The 21,991-nt window shown below is 35.9% G+C and overlaps 1 protein-coding gene across 12 annotated transcripts in view; it reads left to right on the top strand.

Annotated features, from left to right (window-relative positions):
• The window catches only part of HDAC9 (histone deacetylase 9), a 580,466-nt gene that overhangs the window by 88,460 nt on the left and 470,015 nt on the right, over nucleotides 1–21,991 (top strand). For 3 of the 12 annotated variants that reach the window (XM_065883429.1, XM_065883431.1, XM_065883433.1), the window contains 4 exons: nucleotides 4,938–5,179; nucleotides 9,843–9,993; nucleotides 10,999–11,125; nucleotides 13,403–13,524. In XM_065883429.1, the coding sequence (XP_065739501.1) occupies nucleotides 4,938–5,179; nucleotides 9,843–9,993; nucleotides 10,999–11,125; nucleotides 13,403–13,524 (642 nt within the window). Of the gene's footprint in view, nucleotides 1–4,933; nucleotides 5,180–9,842; nucleotides 10,009–10,998; nucleotides 11,126–13,402; nucleotides 13,525–21,991 lie in introns of those variants that run through there. The other 9 variants (XM_065883432.1, XM_065883434.1, XM_065883441.1 and 6 more) reach the window with 7 other exon arrangements.

Raw genomic sequence — 21,991 nt, 5'->3', positions numbered from 1 at the left:
AGGAACAGCGTGAACAGTCTTCACCATTGTTGTGATAGTTGTAAATGGTCAAAATTTGCATTCTTAGAATTTTTCCATCCATGAGGTTTGCAAGTTATTCACTGAAAACATTCTTAAAATGGATGGCTTCTTGTTTGTAACCCAGCTGATAAAGAAGCAACCAAAGATTCCTGTTTTTGAACATACAAAAATTCTCCCTACATACCTGTGCTATAAATAATAGCATCTAAAGTGAAAAATTAAGAAACATGCCGTGACTACTTAGGGTATCCTTAGTACTTTGATTTAACTCTTTAATGGTCTTGGTATATAAAAAAACGTATTTATCAAAGGAATTTAGTTACAGCTGAACAGGTGTATACGTTGCTGAAATAAATGTAATTATCGTAAGCATCTATATGAACTGAGATTTTTATTTTGAAATGGGAGCTTTTTTGTTTCCATGTTTCTTAAAGTAAAAACTATTTCTAAAAAATTGCATGAGTTGGGCTTCCCTCGTGACGCAGTGGTTCAGAGTCCGCCTGCCAATGCAGGGGACGCGGGTCCGTGCCCCGGTCTGGGAAGATCTCACATGCCGCGGAGCGGCTGGGCCTGTGAGCCATGGTCGCTGAGCCTGCGCGTCCGGAGCCTGTGCTCCGCAACGGGAGAGGCCATACAGTGAGAGGCCTGCGTACCACAAAAAAAAAAAAAAAAATTGCATGAGTTGATAAGTCCTAAGTAGAGGAGGGAATAACTATCAAAGAGTTAGTAAGAAAAGACACTGAGGAAAGAACGAGCAGAACTCTGTAAAGTGATAATAAGACTAAATATATGTGGAAATGTTCTGACTGGGTATTTGCTATTAGAATAACAATAAACATATAATATACATGTATATGTCACATGTATTTGAAATCTCAAATAAGGTGAGTCTAAATAAAGTTATGAGATGTGTTAAGAAAAGAGGATTTGTTGATAAGTAACATTAATGCTGCTGTTATCATCAACTTCCTTCTAACTTACGTATCTCTGGCCACCTGTTCTAAGTAATTTGCATGTTCCTAGACAAGAAATGTTGTGAACAGTGATGATCCCATTTCCTCCCTGTTAAAATTGGTTGTTAATTTTTCCTTGTTAGTTGATTATTTCTAATTATGATAATACAGCAGCTGTGGACAATGCCCTTTCTTTCACATTCTGTGATGTGTAAGTGACTGTAACTTGTTGAAACTCAGCCCTGGTATTGTGTTACTATTATTGCTCCTGGGGAGGCTTATTAGCCTGTCACAGAAGATGGAAGAAAAATCCTTCATTCTTTTTGGAATACGATGAGCCTTTGTCACCCACAATGCAATTAATTTTAAAAATAGAAAGAATGGCTGTGATATGATTATGATTAACCAGAGATGAGCTATTGTCCAAGTAACAGGAACTAATCCAGCAGGCCAGAGATGACCTACACAGAACCATCAGTTTGCTGATTGCCATTTCTCTCTGAGTTTGATGAAATATTCATGCCTTCGCTCTCCTCTCTGCAAGCACTATTGATTTCTTGTGTAAACGCGGCTATATTTAGTCTAGACAAATGGAATGTGGATTGCTGCTGAATAAATTGGATGAAAGACTGGGATCTTGCCTGCCTCTTTCTCTCAGTCTTGGGCAATTATTTATAATCAAGAGCAGTTTTTGTAAGTTGAGGGTGATTTTTCACAATTTAGTGATTAGTCTCTGAACAAAGGCAAGCAGTTAGACACAATCATTTCTGTTGGGATAGCAGGTTAAGAAGTCAAATCACCCTTTGAGGCTTACACTAGCTGTTTTGGAGAGTTCTGTGGGTCTGTTTTCCTTATCTCTTTTGGGTTTTGTTCTTCTTTTGGGCGGGGGGTTGACGGTTTTAGTTTATGGATAATAAGAATGCCAGCAGCAAGAGACCCCAGGATCTCTTGAAATTTTACATTTTGCCTTTATAGGGTTAAATTTGTTTACTGAGATGTCCATGTAAAAACTGAGGTTTTAGTCTGGGCTTTTTAATGTAAAAGTGAAATATATGCTTAACAGCCATTGCTTTTGGTTGGAATAACGCCAACTCTATAAATTAATGCTCAAAATCTCATGATACTCCAGAGCCTTAATTGAAAGTTCTACATTGGACCTTTTGACCAAGAGATCTTACAGGCCATCTTCCTCAGTTAGTTCCAAACTTGTCACAATTATTATTTTTCCTTTTGTAAATATCATGTTTTAGAAGACGTTGTCCCCCAAACTATGGTTTATTGATATTGTTTTCCCATTTTCATTAAACTGGCATATACAGCACTGTCAGTGCAAGCTCTTCTGATCTATACATTGAAAAATCACCAGTGTCAGCAACCAAGGTTGATATCAGTTCCACCCCTACAAGCTGACACACACACGTGCCTGCACACACACATGCCTGTGTGTACACACAATTCAGATGATAAGCAAGACATTAACGTTTCATTTAGTGTTTGAAGCCTTAACTTCTATAGACAGAATTTATGTTAGGCTTTATTGACTTCCTGAAAATATCTCTTAAATTTGCATGGAATATTAACTTTGTAGTTTCCAGCCTGGAGTCTTCAAATTTAAGTTACTCAGAGTAGGAGTCACAGCATTAGATACAATTTGTAAAAATATGGAAAAGTAGAAGGGGGAAAATTATTCATATTTCCACCCAAAATACAACTTTCTTTTGTTCCCTATCTCACCAGTCTTTGCTGGTAGAATTCAGGGACTTAATACCATTAAATCTCCAGTAGAATATATGCTCTATGAGGGCTAGAATTTTTTTGTCTTTTAGTTTTACTACCGAACCCAAACATCTAGAATCACCTTGGGAATTTAAGGTTCTCAGTAAATGTACATTGACTAAATTAACTAATTTTTAAAGAGTTATCATAGGGTATATGTCATTTTTATTATTGTTCTTTCACTTAATGTTACAACAGCATTTTTCATGTTCCCATAAACATTATTTTTAATGATTGCATATTTTTCCATGAAATGGATGTGACATATTTTACTAGACATTTCCTTGTAGTTGGTGATTTCAATTAAAATGATAATACTTCAGTAAACAGTATGACATTGAACTGTTTCTTCCTGTTAGTATTATCTCCTTAAGATATATTCCAAGAGTTGGCAAACCTGAATCAAATGGTAGAAATACTTAATGTCTCTTGACAGATGTCACCAGATTGTGATATCACGTATCACTTTTTCAGAAGTTTTAAGCCAACTGGCAGTGCCACTTGCAACATATAATTGTCTACTTGGTCATATGTTTACCCTATACAAGCGAATGTTGTACATACACATATGCATATATGTGAATCATATATATGATATTTAATCATTAGAAAATGCCTTATTTTTATTTAAAATTTTGCATATCTTTACTAGTGAAGGTGGATTTTTTTTTTTTTTAGTTTGGCTATGTTTCTTTGTTTTCTTGTTTTATAATTTTTCTAGATGTTTTAGTGTTTCTATTTTCTAATATTTAATAGAAATCATAAACAATTTTATTTTCATACTGGCTCCATATTTTTGTTTGGTTAGCCCCACAGTGTTGATGATTTATTTTAATACACAGGAAATTTGTTTTTACATAATTTTTTTAGAAAAAGCATTTATTGAGGGATATATGTTGTCAATCTTTGAGTGGATTATCACATTTAATCCTTTTAACAACTCTGTGTTGTTATTGTTAATGGTAATTATCTCCATTTTGCATATGAGGGAACTGAGACCTAGAGAACTTAAATAACACACTCAGGATAACACAGTTACCCTGAGGGTGATACATCCTTTTAAAAGTTATGGGAACAGGCATTTAGATTTTTTTTTTAAGGTTTTATTTATTATTTATTTATTTTATTTATTTATTTTTGGCTGCATCAGGTCTTAGTTGAGGCATGTGGGATCTTTTGTTGCGGCACGTGGTTTCTTCGTTGTGGTGCGTGGGCTTCTCTCTAGTTGTGGGGTGTGGGTTTTCTCTTCTCTAGTTGTGGCACCCAGGCTCCAGGGCGCATGGGCGCTGTAGTTTGCAGCACATGGGCTCTAGTTGAGGCCCATGAGCTCAGTAGTTGTGGCGCGCGGCTTGCCCCACAGCATGTGGGATCTTAGTTCCTTGACCAGGGATCGAACCTGCGTCCCATGCATTGTAAGGCGGATTCTTTACCACTGGACCACCAGGGAAGTTCTAGGCATTTCGATTTAGAGCAGAGGTTGAAAATTGGCAGCCTGAATATCAAAGTCGATTTATAGAAGCATTTTTGGTTGTTGTTGTTCCAATAGTTTTTAAATTTTTACAATGATTTGAAATTGAAAATTAGGTGACTTCTGTCTACCCTGGGTCTGTATTTTCTTTCTACTCACCATTTCCCACGTTTTAGCTTGCATATTTTTACTTTTTCTTTGGTAGGTCCAGTAGCCCTACAAATACATTATTTTAAAAGGTTTACTTCATAAGGAATATATCTTAGAATATGTTTTCTGACTCTGATTACAAACAAAAATGTTTGCAAGTGTACAAATTTAGTTGTGTTAGAAGTTTTCTAATATAACATGACATCTTTTCCTCGATAGAGTTGCATTTTTTTATCCTAAGTTGACTTGAATTTGGTAAGTGGTCCAGTAGAATAAGTTTTATGAACAACTTTGATATCCGTGAATCTTTGGAGTCATCTCTTTGAAAAAGGGAAATGTGGAAGATTTCACAGCAGAGTACAAATTGCTGGCTGAAAATTAGCCTGTGGTTCATTTTATCAAGCCTGATATACAGAAGACCTTTTACCATCCTTGTGAAAAAGAAGACTAGATTTGTTGATGTAAAATTTGTCTAATGGGATATAGTGTCTTTCACTTTTCATTTGTTTCCAAGTCAATGTGCTAATTTTCTGTCCTCTATCCTCCATCCTTTTTTTCTGTCTCTCCAGTTGATGTAAAATCAGAGGTTCCTGTGGGCCTGGAGCCCATCTCGCCTTTAGACCTAAGGACAGACCTCAGGATGATGATGCCCGTGGTGGACCCTGTAGTCCGTGAGAAGCAACTTCAGCAGGAGTTACTCCTCATCCAGCAACAGCAGCAAATCCAGAAGCAGCTCTTGATCGCAGAGTTTCAGAAACAGCATGAGAACTTGACACGGCAGCACCAGGCTCAGCTTCAGGAGCACATCAAGGTAGCAAACGTTTCTTTGTCTCTGACCATTGACTCGGGGAGCCTGCACCATAACATGGGCATAAGAGGGAGCAGTGGAGGGATATTTCACTATGAAAAGATATGGATGCATGGCTGGGAGGAAACTTTGATTGTACTAGTGAAAAACCTGGGTAAGTAAAAGGAATCCTGGCAAAAACCTGCTTTGCTTTTTGGAGAGGAGCCTCTACCACTCTTTTTTCTGTTAGTTTACAGCATCAATAGTAAGGAATAGTAACTTCCCACCCTTTTTAAGATTCTCTTCTACATGCTTTTGTCCATTTGCCCCATCTGCTCTCCACCAAGAAGAACCACGAGCATGGAAAGACCCATTTTATATTTCTAATAACAAATGTATGGATACAAAGGGGGAAAGGGAGGGGGAGAGGGGGGAATTGGGAGATTGGGGTTGACACATACACACTACTGATACTATGTATAAATAGGTAACTAATGAGAACATACTATGTAGCACAGGGAACTCTACCTAATGCACTGTGGTGACCTAAATGGGAAGGAAATCCAAAAAAGAGCCATATATATATATATGTATGTATGTATGTATACATATAGCTGATTCATTTTGCTGTACGGTAGAAACTAACACAGCATTGTAAAGCAACTACAGTCCAATAAAAATTAATTAAAAAAAAAAGAATCTGTATATACTATTCACCAGAGAGGATAAATTAATCCCTTTATGTGAAGAGAGCCTTTTTTTATTTTTGTCTTTGGTCTATAAGTAGATATTCTGAGTGCTCTATAAGTAGATGTTCTGAGTATGTCCTAATCTTCCTTATGGAAAAGACCTCATAATGTATACATTCAAAATAATAGCATAATGAAAAGCTCAACAAAATTTTATATAAAGAAACTGATACATATATTTTCAGTGTTTTTATATAAGTCTAATAGACTGTAGATAAGAATTTATTGAAACAGTTTTGGGAGTAGTTGACAATTAGAGACCCAAGTTGTTTAAATTATTCTAGGAGAAATATGTCCATATCCCACAATTATGTATGATGGAGTATTTTATTATCAGTGTCTGTGTATCTATTTAGTCTCTTGTACCCTCTTGTACTTCTGCTTTATTTGTAAAATGTCTTTCAACTTCTTGACAAAACTAATTAAAACAAAGCTATTTTGGTCTGACTTAGTAGATGTTTAATTTGAATTTATTATGACAGTAATATAAAGTAGCAAATATTTGTAATAAAAAAGTCTACTTTTATGTCCAACTCCTTCAAAAGTGACTTAACTTGTGTTAACTTATTAATATAATAAAGTATATGTTATATTATTTCATTTTTATTATATTGTGTTATAGACACTTGATTTCTTTTCCTTTTGCACTTTTTTAAATGTATTTTTTTATACAGCAGGTTCTTCTTAGTCATCCCCATTTTATACACATCAGTGTATACATGTCAAACCCTATCTCCCAATTCATCACACCGCCACCACCACTCCCACCCCTTTCTCCCCCTTGGTGTCCATACGTTTGTTCTCTACATCTGTGTCTCAATTTCTGCCCTGCAGAAATTGATCTTTTACTCACTTGCAAGTAAAATACAAGCACATTTATGTGGGGTTAATATAGATAACTAATTTATGTTAATATTATATAATTTTACCACATTGATATTACAGTGTCTCAGAGGGTAAAAATGCTTTTTCTTTCCTATGTTCCTTGTTTTATATTTCCTTAGCCTGGAAGACCTATTTTAACTTACTTTCAGAAAAAGGCTCTTTGATACCTGATGTAAATTGTGGTATTTTTTTCCTTTAACTAGTGAACTTAACTAAAAGACGCTTACAATATATTGACCCATAAGATACCTTAAAAATAAGAGTGAGGATTTTGTTTTAAGTCTCATATGGAATCCTGGTTGTATTTTGCAGTATAGGAAACCTTCATTTAGTTTATAGACTTATTTTTGAGTGATTCTGGAACATTTATTTCAGTTTGACCTTTGAAACAATAATAGTAACAATAATGTCCAGATTTCCTTCTTCATTCATTCTAGGCATGTTAAAATGGCAATGATGAATGAGTAAAATTTATATTCTTCCCCATTGTTGAAGGTTTGTTTCGTTTTGCTGTGGTATGCAAGTGGTGTTGCCCTGAATATAGGGCAATACTGATAAGTTACAGCTTTAGATAGTTCTTTTCATTTATGTTTGATCCCTTTTGTAGTTGTAAAGATCAACATAAAATTTTTTAAAGTAATTAATTGTTTATTTTACTCAAAAGTTAATAGTATCAAGTACGTAATTGTTACTTTAGCCCAAACAAGGTAGTATATAGCAGGTTTACTGACACCTAGCAAATATTGGAAAAGGGGAGGGAGAAAAATGATTCTGAGATAGCTAAGGAAAACTTAGTGTTTGGAATTATTTTCTAAAGTATTAAGTTGCTTTTTCGGAAACTAAAGTCATACTTAAAATTTCCCTTTAAGTTTAAGAAGTTTCTTTGCTTTAAAATTTTTTAAATTTTATTGTTTTATATTTTTTATGCATAGGACTAAAAGTTGATGCTTTTAACATTCATCTAGATTTTACTTTTATGAGGAAGACACAGCATGATGCTTTACTTATATTAGTGTTTGGAATCTTTGGCTTCTATAATCATCTGTTGAGTTAGATGCTGTTATCCCATTTTTCCACCTAGTAACCTGAGGCAGAAACACTGTAACTTGCCCAAGGCTACACAGCCAGTAAGTGGATCCTCCAGGATTTGTAATCTTGCCTCATCTACCTCCAAAGCTACTACTTCATTCTGCCTCTGTCTTGGACTAGAACATGAAACTGGAGGAGTGATGTTTCTTTTTTTTTTTTTTTTTAACCTCATTCCTGCAATCTTTGATAATGAATAGTAGCTGTGGAAATTAAATTGTGTGCTTTTCTAATTCCTAAGAGAGATTAATATTCAATTCCACTGGGGCTTTGAGTGAAGCAATAAATCAACTTGATCAACCCCAATATCTATATAGAATTAACATTTAAGGCAAAGTTTAAGCAGAATTATGAAATTTTTTGTTAGAATGGAGTATCTAAAAACACTTATTAAGAGACTGGTGGATCAAATCCAAAATGTCAAAGACTGTAATTTGAAAATTAACCAGAAATGCTTCTAGCCATGTCCTTCTGGGATTAGTGAAGCTATCATGCTTGACATGCAGAGTTGGCTTCCTGTTGCTCCACAGTGACTCTGATGCCATTCCATATAACTTGTTATTTTTGTTCTGTTACTGTGCTGTGTAAATTTCAGAATTTTAGGCACCTATCTCATATAAACAGCAAATTACACTAACTTCATTAGTATTTAGAGTTTAAAATAGTAATAATAAGCAAAATTAGTATTGTTCAAACTTACAACTTAAATTTCATATGCATTTATGAACATGATGCATGGTGGAGATTATTCCTCTGTCTTATATATGAGGAACCAGTTCTCTGAGTGGCTTAGTGTTGTCTAGATCTCGTATCTAGTAATGTCAGAGCCTAGTAGAACTCAGTCTTGAGTTATTCCTCAGTGGGCACATTTACGATTATTCCATGTCTGTTTCTTAGTCTGAGAGAAAATTGACATCTCAAAATGGTTTTGTGTTTTTTTTTTAATTTTTATTTATTTATTTATTTATGGCTGTGTTGGGTCTTTGTTTCTGTGCGTGGGCTTTCTCTAGTTGCGGCGAGCGGGGGCCACTCTTCATCGCGATGCACGGGCCTCTCACTGTCGCGGCCTCTCTTGTTGCGGAGCACAAGCTCCAGACGCACAGGCTCAGTAGTTGTGGCTCACGGGCCTAGTTGCTCCGCGGCATGTGGGATCTTCCCGGACCAGGGCTCAAAGCCGTGTCCATGCATTGGCAGGCAGATTCTCAACCACTGCGCCACCAGGGAAGCCCTCAAAATGGTTATTAAGAATGCTTTATATTCATGATGTACCTTATTTGGAAGTGAACTCAAGGGATTCAGACAGCCAAACAACAGTGCATCAAAGTGTAGTCTGATGGAAGTGATTTCTTCTTGACCAGTCTCTAATCTGAAGGGTTTTGTGCACTGAGTGAACTAATTAGACTTTGCTATTTTGAGAGAAGAGCTTGTTATGGATATACAGATTGCATTCATCTTTTGAAAACCTTCTTGGAAGGTTTTGAAATTTTTAGCCTTCGTTTTATTTCAGGTAGCTTTCCCCCAAATTAACTCATATCTCACTATTCTATTCAATTTGATTATGTTCACACAGTTTCTCAGGATAAGAAGTGAAGATTTCATTTGTTTATGTTGCAAGGGAATTGGTAAAACAGACTTCTGGGAAGTTCCTGCCTTTCTTTGCCTGTATCATGTATTTCAGATGCACAAAGGAAAGTTACTCAAGGAACTGAAGATCTGAGTGAATTTGGTAATATTGTGATAGGATGGCGTAGGTGTTGAAACTACCTAAAAACTTTCTTGTTAGTGACCTTAAGACCATTTATGGCATTAGTTGCTTGTCTTTAGATTTCAATAATATACCAAAAAATGGGTAAAATGTAAAGTAAATACAAATAATTTCCAAAAGCTCATAACATTTCGATTTTGGTCATTGATGACTATGAAGTCTAAAGAAATTGCACACTCTCATGTCTTTCTCTTCTCGCAAGTTGCAACAGGAACTTCTAGCCATAAAACAGCAACAAGAACTGCTAGAAAAGGAGCAGAAACTGGAGCAGCAGAGGCAAGAACAGGAAGTAGAGAGGCATCGCAGAGAACAGCAGCTTCCTCCTCTCAGAGGCAAAGATAGAGGACGAGAAAGTAAGAGGCACCAGGGTAAAAGACGGATCTCTTCCCTCATCTTTAGCTGATGGTCATTCAGAAAGGAGCCTGATAAAGAGTGGAATTAAACTTGTCAAAATTGTCTGTGTTTAAGCAAAAGAATACATTATGGACCCAAATGTAAGGCTTTGACATTCACATATCAGCTCTCTGCATTTAGTCTACAAGCATCTCCAGAAGTAAACATAGCATTGTTTGGCAAAGATGCTAATTTCTGTTGTTTTGAACCTTAAAAATAATGTTATACTAAGGCAATATAGCTATGCCATTGTGTTTAATAATAAACACTTCCTCATTACTCCACCATACCTTCCTCCTGCTCAAGTAATAATTGCTCTTTAATAAGTCAAGCCTTGTCTCATTTAGTTTTCAAGTACCCAAACTTTGAGAAGATTTAAGGTAGAATTTTTTTTGTTTTTTTTTTTTTAAAAAGCAACTATCCACAAGAGGGAGACAGATCCAAATAATTCCCCTGTATGAGGTCAGTTCAAAATCAGGTCGTAGCAAGGTTTAAAATGTGATGACTTAAACTGGAATTGTCAGCAATATTTATTTGTTTAATGGGCAAAAGTGCTTTTTAAAAAAGTTTTTCAAACTAGCAATTCAGAAGAGCTCATTTTAATTTGCTTAATCACTTATATGGTCCCCCAAGATTCTTGACTTTTAAAAAAGCAGTGTTCTGTTCCTCAGCAGTATTTTTTAAAGCTTAGGAAAAAGTTAGTATTAATTCTGGGAATCCCCTTTCTGCAAAAGCAATTAAAGAAATCATCGAAGGTCTTTTGAAAATTGGCAGTTGAAGCAGTAGTCACAAAATATTACTATGTCATTTTCTAAAGGCTGTTTAGACTCTGGTTTCTTCTTTTAATAGGAAAACTTCATATGCCGTGACGAGTGGTGTTACTTCTTAATTTTTGCTAAATATTCCAGAGGCTTGAAAGGACAGAACCGCAAATCACCATCTGTTTCTGTATGTGTGTGTTTCAGGGGCAGTGGCAAGTACAGAAGTAAAGCAGAAGCTTCAAGAATTCCTGTTGAGTAAATCAGCAACAAAAGACACTCCAACTAATGGAAAAAATCATTCCGTGAGCCGCCATCCCAAGCTCTGGTACACGTATGTTCAGTGTTTGGCTTTTTTCAGTCCCAGGGGTAAAGATCACAGGTTCTCAATTCAGCCAACCTGGGCACAAATCCTTGGGCTGCCAAGTTCTCGGCTATAAGGCCATGGGCAAGCTCCTCAAATTCTCCAAGGCTCAGGTTTTTATTCTATAAAAAGAGGACGATAATAGTACCTGCCCTCTAGGGTTTCTGGGAAGGTCCTGTGAAACAATGTGGTAAAGTATGTAACAGAGACCAGCTCTTAAATAAATGTTAGCAAGTATCATCTTGAGGGCTAGAAAGTATTATACATGTTCTTTGCCAAATGAATAGCTGACAAATGTAGGGTGGGGCATAGAAATTAATTCATATTTTGCATTTTTCTATTCTCAGATGGTGCATCTGATATCTTTACAATAATTTCTGAAGATTTGGCTGGTTGAGATTTTATTTTACTTGGCTTGAAATAAGGTGGAGATCTGAATTATTTTTAAAAGTCCAGAAGATTTTTGACTTAATTAAGAAAGAAAGAAAGAAAGAAAAAGAAAAGTAACTGATATATCTAAGTCTTCAGTGACTAGTTTACCCGTGCCCACCTCATCTCATTTCTTCCCACCCTGTAAAATGAGAGTAGATTGGCTTTTAACACACAAGCTGACAACATAACATACTGCGGTATTACAGTTTTTTATGCAACCATCTTTCTCCAAGTCTAGTAAAGAGATACTGTGCAACACACAATTCTTCCTTCTGTAAAGTATGAAGGAGGTGATATTTTTTAAAAATCAGGGGAAGAACTGATAGGCAAAGCATATTTGGATAATAGACTAATAGATCATAGTTTCATCTCTCTCATATTTAAAAAATATGTTTAGGATTTTACACTTACATATTTTTTAATCACATCATAAGGATAAGGGAGTAAAAACTTGATTATTTGATACTCTGTTACATTGACATTTCAAGCATGCCAGGAGTTCTATTAAAAGAGTTATTGTTCTTATAATTCTATATTATAAGTATCTTCCCTTCTCTGCATCCAGAAAAAAAGATGAGGCAGATTCTAGAATGCTATATAAATATTTTTTAATGGTTTACATAATTTATACCATGCGTGTCAATTGACTTGAGAAACCAGTCCCTGAAGAAAATTTTCACGTGTTCAATCAACATCAAAAAGTATTGAAAAAGAAATTCTGTCTTATTACCTAAAATTACATACATAATTTATAACTAACTCATGTTCCTTCTAAGTTAAAACCTGTTGTAAGAAAAGATAATACCTTTGTTGTTGTTGTTGTTAAGTGGAAACAACTACATGCAAACAACTTGTCAGCTGAAAATTCTTTAGCTGTTCCCTTGGGTATATTCGACATGGCTCTCAAATGTTACTTAGGAATCCTTTTTTTTGTACTGAACTGAACTTCAGTAGGGTCCAACTCCTGGACAACCATAAGTCATTAATTTATGAAATCTGAACTTAATACTTTTTGCCAGTTATGGCTAGATAAAATATCCTTACACCAGGTAATTCTTGAGAATGTTGATTCAAATAAATAATATTGGTAGAATCATCATGGTGGTGATACTATGCCCTATCTATATTTTCTCCATATATAATGATTATAGATGTTTATATCCACTGGGTAATCTATGTTCAGTCCTAAGCTATTCTCCAGTAGCACAATTGCATCTCTTTTACTGTATTAATGCAGGACAGACAAAAGATTTTAAAAGGTCAGGTTCATATTGAAGAAGGATGTGTCTCCAGCCTTTACCTTGAAACTGCTGTAGAAGTTTGGAAACCTGAGGCTATACGCACAGTACTGTCTCTCCAGTAGAAAGGCACCCTCATGTACTCTCGTGTACTACCTAGCAGTTTTTTTTAAATGAAGTCCTTCTGTATGTTTACTTTTACCTTGGTTGTTCTACATTATTGACTAAAAGGGATTCGGGTGATGACTTTTCCACTAATATGGCTCTTAAGAAAACATACACAATAATCTCAGATGTCAAATCTCAGGCTCTGGGTAAATTCTCTCCTTTAGTGAAGCAAACTTTTCTATGTGACTGTGTGACCAAACACACAGTGGGCATTCTTGGGCATCCTGCATCATTCCGTAACATACTGCTAAATTGAACTTGGTTACATGAGGCTGTGGTTTGTACACACTGAAAAGAAAGAACATAAACACAGCTGAGACACGTGTTACAGCATGTGCAACCGATTATTGCTGACCAATGTGCAGTAAAAACTCAAGGGGAAATGGTGAACCCTCTTTTTCTTTTGTAGGGCTGCCCACCACACGTCATTGGATCAAAGCTCTCCACCCCTGAGTGGAACGTCTCCATCCTACAAATACACATTACCAGGAGCACAAGATGCAAAGGACGATTTCCCTCTTCGAAAAACTGGTAAGTCAGTTCCACAAGAAGACTCCACTTGCTCTTCCATGACCTTCCTGCAGCTTTATTTTGCCATACCTCTAGGGGAGCGTCAAAGGATTTGAATCATAGCCGTCAGGCTCTCTCCACCTCTGCCCTCAGCATAAGCAGACGCGCACACACACACTCCTATTTCTATATCAGTTCATTCAGTATATTATCAAAGTAGCTTTTTTAATTTAAAGGTTAGTCACATTTGGGTTTTAGACAAATTATTTTCTTATTAGCAATAAAGAGAAGAATTAAAGAAAATAGAAATTTGATTTCTCAGAAAATTTAAATCTTCTCCGTTAATTTCCTCCATGTAATTTCCTCCATTTTTCTGATTTTCTGTTGAGCCTCAGCCATTTACTACAAAAATGGAAATAATCTTTTCCTCCCACTTTTAAAAACCTTAAATTTTAATTGTTTACTAAAACAGATAAGGCCAAGGCTAGCTCCTGAGTAAGTGACTTGCCTAGTGTCTCACAGATTACAGGAGAACTCATGGTGAAGCTTTGTAGCTAATAATCTCATGTAATTGTATTAAAATTTGCTTAGGGGAACTGGGACAATGAATCTGTAATAAATTTGGAATTTAGTAAACAGCTCTATAGCTTTACAGTCTATGTTTGTTTTCCCCATATTCCTTTTTAGCCCTCTGGTATGTGCATATTTAATGTGTTACATGCTCTTACCTCTATAATAAATATATTTAAATTTTAGCTAGGTAGAAGCATAAATAGCAGTTGTATACATTATGTTCTAAATATTTTGAGATTTTCTAAATATAGTTCTTTAGAGGAAGTTGTAAATTTAAAAAAATTTTATAACCACAATTGATGTGAAGAGATACTCAGAGCAGAGAGTTTGGTCCATTGTATTTTACTCAGATCTACTTGAAGAACTATAGATCTGTTTAATTTGTATATAAAATCTACAGAGTGAAAATTATTTCCAATAATTATATTCATTTTCCCAAGGAATTTTGAATAATTAAAATGGATATAGATTGTAAAAACACGTGCTGAAGCTATTTTCTGTCTTATAATTTACTTCTAGCATAATGAAGATTTAAAAATAAAATCAATCATGAGTAAGAATTTATTCTGTCATCTAGCCCGTATTGTACCAGGCACTGAGGAAGGATGGCCAAGTATTGTAAAGCAATTTGTGCCTTTTTATTTTAATAGCCGAAAGATGTTCACATTTCTACTATAAGATATCAGATATAGTAAGATACTTCAATGGAAGGCTGTGCAAAGGAAAGAGTGAGTTTTATGTATTGCATGAGAATTTCACACTCTTATCTACAAATCAGATTGCCTTTCATGTAAATAAACTTCTCTGGGATAAAAGGAACAAAGTAAAGAGTGAGCCTCCACATATTTCTAAAACATGGCATATAGTTTATGAAAATTGATCCATAAAGGACATGGATTTTAGAATGTGGGGACTTTGATCTGCAGCCTTGACATTTAGTTGCACCAATGGCATGTGTAGGAACTATTGACAGAGATTATGTGAATATTGCCCCAGGTCTTAGGGCAGTGACTGGCATTCGAGAGCCTAAGGAGTCACTAAAAGGAAAGAAAACACAAGTCCCCTTATGGCAGGAGGTTACTGATGAGTGATATAGTTACATTTAGGGAGAAAGACTTCTACCCTGCTGTGCACATAGCCTTTGAATATATTCTTACCACTGGGAGATTGAAAACTGACTGCAGAAGTGACACTGAGTTTGAAAAGTAGTGGCATTTGGAGCCGGTAAGCATCCAGGAAGCAAATTTGATCTTTTTCAATACTTAGGACAAGTACTAAAAGCCCATACTTTTGTGTCCCACTGTTTCCCTGAGAACGGCTTAGGATTTTTCCTCTGAAGAATGAATAGCAAGCTGTTAATTTATTCTTGTAGAATTTCTCAGAGAAATCCTGCTTATTATATACCTTACAAAATTTAATTCAAATCTGTACTAATATGAAACTCATCTTCTGTATCTCTTTATGTGATATGTAATGATAGCGAAAAGGTACAGCCCTTGTCTTTTCTAGTGGTGTATTTTCTGTATTTGCCCATTACGTTAAGTTTCTTCCCTTTATATTGAATATCTGATATTTATGAAGTGTCAGGCTGCTGATCTGTAAAACCAAACATTTTCAAGCATTGTACCAATTAAGTTCTTGAACAGCCGTTAATACTTTTATATCTCTATAGGGGTTTCAAAATATTCCTTAATTCAATTCCTATTGTCTAAGAAAAGTATGATATAATTAAATACAGATGTTTTCTACACATCTAAATACTTAGAGATACCCCTCATTAATTACAGATAGGCGAAACTCTTCCAACTTTTATAAATATAATCCATTTGGTGTATTTCCAGTGCACTTTGAGAAAGTTTAGGTGTATGTTTGCACTAAATAGAAGAGCATTGAAATATAGTCAAATAATTTTTACTTCAGCATTTGTTGTATTTTAGTGGCTCAATAGTTATTACAAAAAAGTAAACAATAAAATATTATCACAGTTAAACTTATTTAATGATTAGGGAAACTGTATAAGATAATTTTCAAGTAAAGCTTTATCATATTAAATGAAATCTAGAGGAGTGGCGTTGATCATATAGTACAAATACCAGTACAGCCGTAATAGAGTGTAACTTTTCTATTGGGCCCTGATTATCACTCTCTGAGGTCTACTTGAATTTCATTGACTTCAATCTTAGATTTAAAAGAAGTTTTTAAGTGGATTCTATCTTTTGATCTGCATATAATACTAAATACTTTCAATTTCTTTTTAACCTATGTCAGTACTGAATTGCCAATATGCATTAGCAAGATTTACGGGAGTAAAGCTGGAACCAAAGTAAGAAAAGTTCTAATGACCTTAAAATGATTAAAGTGGCCCCAGGGGTGTTCCCTAAGCAGTGAGCAGAATTTGGAACCTCTCTTGACCTCTTAGGACTCAGACAGTGACAGCCTAGGAACAGTCAACCATAGAAGTCTCATTTGCCTGCAGAAATCTGACCTTTGTCATGCAAAGTGGACCTTTACTTCCTTCCCCTAAGGAGAATCATAGTTGTTCATAGCATTTGGGCTTTTTGGAAACCTCAGAATAATATGAATGGTTAGCTCTAATCAGGCCCATTCCGAATTCACTTTTCTTTTAAATGTAAGAGTTGAGAGTCTTTTGCTCCTTTCGTAACAATGAATGACCGTCAAAGGCTATCATAATTGGTTCTGAAGTTAAGAATAAAATAATTTTCGAAATTTTTATATTTATTGCCCACACTTAAAGTAGCACTTCCTTTTAGAATTACCCTCTGTGATTACTTTTGTTCCATAACACAAGAATTTGTTGATTCTGAAATTTGGATTATTTTACTGAACTTTAGGTTTTGGCTGCAAATTATATCATGCTGTAGTAGGTGATTTTTTTTTCCTCTAATATAATGCTCTGCGGGACTGATAATGAACTATAAAATAGGGAAAGGAAGCTTCTGGGTCCGGGTACTTTTGAAATAGTACATATTTCTCACAAAGATGCTGCGTATGTGGTGACTTTGAACTGACCTCCAAAACCATTTGAATTGGATTCTGTTACAAAGAGTGTGTGCATATGTTTCATAAAATATTATGGTAAAACATTCTAGAGGTTTTATGCTCCATTGTATTATTGGGGTCTTACCCAGTGAACTTTGCCTTTCTTTGAGTGTTACAATCTTTCCACTTAATACTTCTGAACAAAGTGAGCTGGCTGGCTAGATTCACCTCTTAAAGAGCACAAGCCATGTAAAGCTACAGCTTGGCTTGGGCTAATAGGACTGTTCCCGCCCCACTGAAATATTCATTTTAATGGTCAGCAGCACTAGAATAGGACTCAAAGATGGAAGGGGTCCAAACATAAGTTAAGGTTTTAGAAGGCCAATGTCATTTTCCACACTGAGTAATTGGAAGGAAGGCAGAGATGAGATATATAACTTTATACATCTCCCTCAGTATAGCAGTTAGAAGTTATGTTCTGATACCTTGGTGACCTGTTCAAGTTATTATGATCCAGAATTAGTACAAGGAGGTTTTTAAACAATGTTTTAAAATCTCTCTTGCTCTCTCTCTCTGTCTGTCTCTCTCTCTCTCTCTCTCTAGCTGTGTGTCTTTCTCATAATACACAATCACACATGCATGTGTACACATGGACATGCACACACATTTTTGCACAGATAGCACTAACGTTTATAAAAATATTCACTCAGAATCTTATTCCAGATTGACCAAAGCTGGAGTATTTTTATATATCTTAGTACGCGATCCTAGTTCCATTGTAGTGGCTCTTCTTGCTTAAAATTATTGAAATGTAATCTTTGTGATAAGTCTTACACTAGTTTTCCCAGAATTGGGAAGCAATGTGGCACAGTAACACAGGCTTTGAATCTACCTACCAGCTTGAAATCTGGATCATCAATCTTGGGAGATTTACTTAACCTCTTTAGGTTGTGATTCTCTCATCTGTAAAATGGGAATAATTTTTGTACTTGGTTCATACAGTTATTTTGAGGGTTCAGTTAAGTAATGCATGTCATGCACTTAGGATCATACCTAGGACTTAGGAAGGGCTTAGTAAATCTTAACTTTGCGTTTCTAGTTGATAAGGAATTGAGTTTCATTTATTTTCATCAGTGAAAACGAAATTGCTTATTTTTGTGGAAGGTCTTTTCAAGGACTTGTATTCTGCCACCTTATTGATAAAATGAGAAAACTGAGGAGCAAGTGATAAACATTTTCACTTTAAGCTATCTGCTGCTTACAATGCTAATCTCAAGATGGGAATAAAGGGCTTTGTTAATTTTGCATATTTGCTGGCATTTGGGAGCATAGTATGGTGTCAAAAAGTAGCAGCAGATTTGTTCCTTTCCTTCACCATAGGAGGAGCTCTTATTAATGCTCTGTCCTCACTAGAGCCAAACAGAGTTTTAATTTCTGCCATTGACTTCATTTTAAAATCAATAGACTTTAATTTTTAGAACAGTTTTAGATTTACTGAAAAATTGACCCATAGTATAGACGGTTCCCATATTACTCTTCCCTCTCTCCTGTAGTCTCCGCTCTTGTTAACATCTTGCATTAGTGTGGTATATTTGGTACAATTAATGAATGACTATCAATACATTATTATGAATGTAACCCATAATTTACATTAAGGTTTACTCTTTGGGTTGTAACGTTCTATTGATTTTGACAAATGTATATGTCATACCATGTACCCACCGTTACAATATAATGCAGAATAGTTTCCTTGCCCTAAAAATCCTCTGTGCTCCCTCTGTTCATCCCTCCTTCCATCAACCCCTGGTAACCACTGATATTTTTACTGTCTCTCTGGTTTTGCCTTCTGCAGAGTGTCATATATTTGGAATCATACAGTATGTAGCCTTTTCAGACTAGCTTCTTTCACTTGGCGCTATGCATTTAAGATCCCTCCATGTCTTTCTGTGGCTTGAAAGATCTTTTTAGCACTGAATAATACTGCATCATATGGGACAGGCCACAGCTTGTTTAACCGTTTACCTATTGAAAGGTATCTTGGTTCCTTCCACGTTTTGACAATTATGAATAAAGTGGCCCTAAACATTCACATGTAGGTTTTTGTGTGGATGTCGGTTTTCAGCTCAATTAGGTAAAAGCCTAGGAGTGCAATAGCTGGATTTTATGGTGAGACTGTGTTCAGTTTTGTAAGACACTGCCCAGCTGTCTTCCAAAGTGGCTGTACTATTTTGCATGCCCACCAGCAGTGGATCAGATTTCCTGTTGCTCCACATTCTCACCAGCACTTGGTATTTTCAGTTTAGTGTTCTGGATTTTAACCATTCTAGTAGGTATATAATGGTTTCTCATAATGGTTTTAATTTGTAATTTCCCAGTGTTAGCATGGTATATCTTTCTTCATCCCTTTACTTTTAATCTGTGTCTTTATATTTTAAATGGTTTTCTCATAGACAACTTAACAGTTGTATCTTTTTTTTCTTAACCCACTTTCACAGTCTCTTTTAATTAGTGTATTAGACCAGTCACATTTAAAGTGGTAATGGATATAGTTAGATCAATGTCTACCATGTTTGTAACTGTTTTCTCATCATTGTACTTTTTTTTTTTTTTTTAATCTTCCCTTCTTTTTCTGCCTTCTCTGGTTTTAACTGAACATTGTATATGATTCCATGTTCTCTACTGTCTTAGCATGCCAGTGTTTTTTTTGTTTGTTTTTTTGCGGTACGCGGGCCTCTCACTGTTGTGGCCTCTCCCGTTGCGGAGCACAGGCTCCGGACGCGCAGGCTCAGCGGCCATGGCTCACGGGCCCCAGCCGCTCCACGGCGTGTGGGATCTTCCCGGACCAGGGCACGAACCCGCGTCCCCTGCATCGGCAGGCAGACTCTCAACCACTGCGCCACCAGGGAAGCCCTGTACCTCTTAAAAAAATTTCTGTGGTGGTTTCCTTAGAGTTTGAAGTGCACGTTTGTAGCAAATCTATACCCACTTTCAAATCACACTATACTGCTTAATGGGTATAGGTACTTTATAACAGAGTATTCCCAATTCCTCTCTTCCATCTTTTATAATTTTGCTGTCATTAACTTCACTTTCCCATAGTGATATTCTTATTTTGGATAGTCAATTAGTCAATTAAAAATAAGAAAAATAAAACATTTCATTTTACCTTCATTTATTTCTTCCTTTATACAGCTCTGAGTTTCTGATTTATATCCTTTTTTTTCTTGCTAAAGAACTTTTTTTAATATTACTTGCAAGGCAGGTCTACTGGCAACAAATTTCCTTAGTTTTTGTTTGTCTGAGAGTTTTTATTTCTCCTTCATGTTTAACAGATAATTGCACTGAATACAGAATTGTAGGTTGCTGGGGTTATTTCTTGCAGCACTTTTAAACACTTCACTGGCTTCTTGTTTGCATGGTTTCTGACAAGAAATTTGCTTCAGTTTGTATCATTGTTACTCTATAGGCAAGATGCTTTCTCATATCTTCTGGTTTCTTTTAAGATATTCTTTGTCTTTGGTTTTCTGCTGTTTGAATATGATGTGCCCAGGTGTCCAGTTTTGTTATTTATGCTGTTTCATGTTCCCTGAGATTCCTGTATCTGTGGATTCCAGCCATTGTTCAAATAGTCTTCTGCTTCATTCTTCCTTGTTATTCTGGGTTTCCCATTATGCAAGCATTAACATCTTTTATAACTGTCCCAGATTGGGGGGCATTTTGTTCTTTTTGTCATTCTTTTATTCTTTGCCCTTCAGCTTCAGGAGTTTCTGTTGACAGGTTTTCAAGGTCACTGGTTCTTTCCTCAGTCTTGTCCAGTCTATTAATGAGCCCATCAAAGACATTCTTCATTCTGTGCTTTTGATTTCAGGCATTTCCTTTTGGTACTTTCTTAGTGTTTCCACCTTTCTGCTTACAGTTACTCATGTGTTCTTGCATGTTGTCAGCTTTTTCCATTAGAGCCCTTAACATTTTACTCATAGTTATTTTAAGTTCTCTGTCTGACAATTCTGAAATCTTTGTCGTAACTGGATCTAGGCTGACGCGTACTTTGTGTCTTCAGACTGTTTTCTCTTGCTTTTTAGCATGCTTTCCAACTTTTTGTTGAAAGCTGGACATGGTATATTAGAAAACAGAGATTGATGGGTTAAGCTTGTGGTGTGAGATTTTATGTCAATGTAACTGGAACTGGGCTGTGTTTAACGTTTGCATAGACGTGGGTGCCAGAGGCTTTAGTTCCTTCTAGTTTGCTTGGTTACTGTTTGTTTGTTTGTTTTTGTTTTTATTCCCCGTTTTGGGGTTTCCCTAAGAACTCCTTCATAAGCAGTGTCTTGCAGCTCTCGCATTTGCAATCCACTGTTACTATACTGGAACCCTGTTAAAATGGTGGTAAGACATTGGGGAGGGACAGTGTTCTATAATCTTATAATTAAATCTCAGGTTCTTTTTAGTGGAACCTGAGTTTGTGGTCTGTGACCTCCAGAGCTGTTTCTTAGCTTCCTTTTTTCAATATTTCCCTTAATAAGTGAGATAGGAAAGGTAGAAGAGGCTGCGGTTAGCTAATTACCGTACCCTCCAGGTCAAATAAAGTTCTGGTAAGATATTTTCCTTTGGAAGACAGGTTTTGTTATGTAGAATGCTCTAGGTATATTTGAAAATTGTACTTTTCTCCTGGTGTATTTCAGAATGACTGCTTTTCTCTCCTCCTACACCTCTACTCCCTACCATCACTTATACAGGAGGGGATTCTTCACTGATCTTCACTGAGAGAACCTGGTTGGGTTCTTGTAAGTCAAACCTATGAATGTGTACAGTCCCCCCCTGAGATTGGGCCCCTGGAATTTTTAACTCTCAAGCTAGTCCACACTCAGGCTCCAGCAACTCATCAAAATTAACATCTAGGGGCTTCCCTGGTGGC

This window comes from Phocoena phocoena, chromosome 9 (genome assembly GCF_963924675.1).
Source record: "Phocoena phocoena chromosome 9, mPhoPho1.1, whole genome shotgun sequence".
NCBI lineage: Eukaryota > Metazoa > Chordata > Mammalia > Artiodactyla > Phocoenidae > Phocoena > Phocoena phocoena.
The sequence above is the reverse complement of the archived record's forward strand: the minus strand, read 5'-3'. Positions and strand labels throughout refer to the sequence as shown.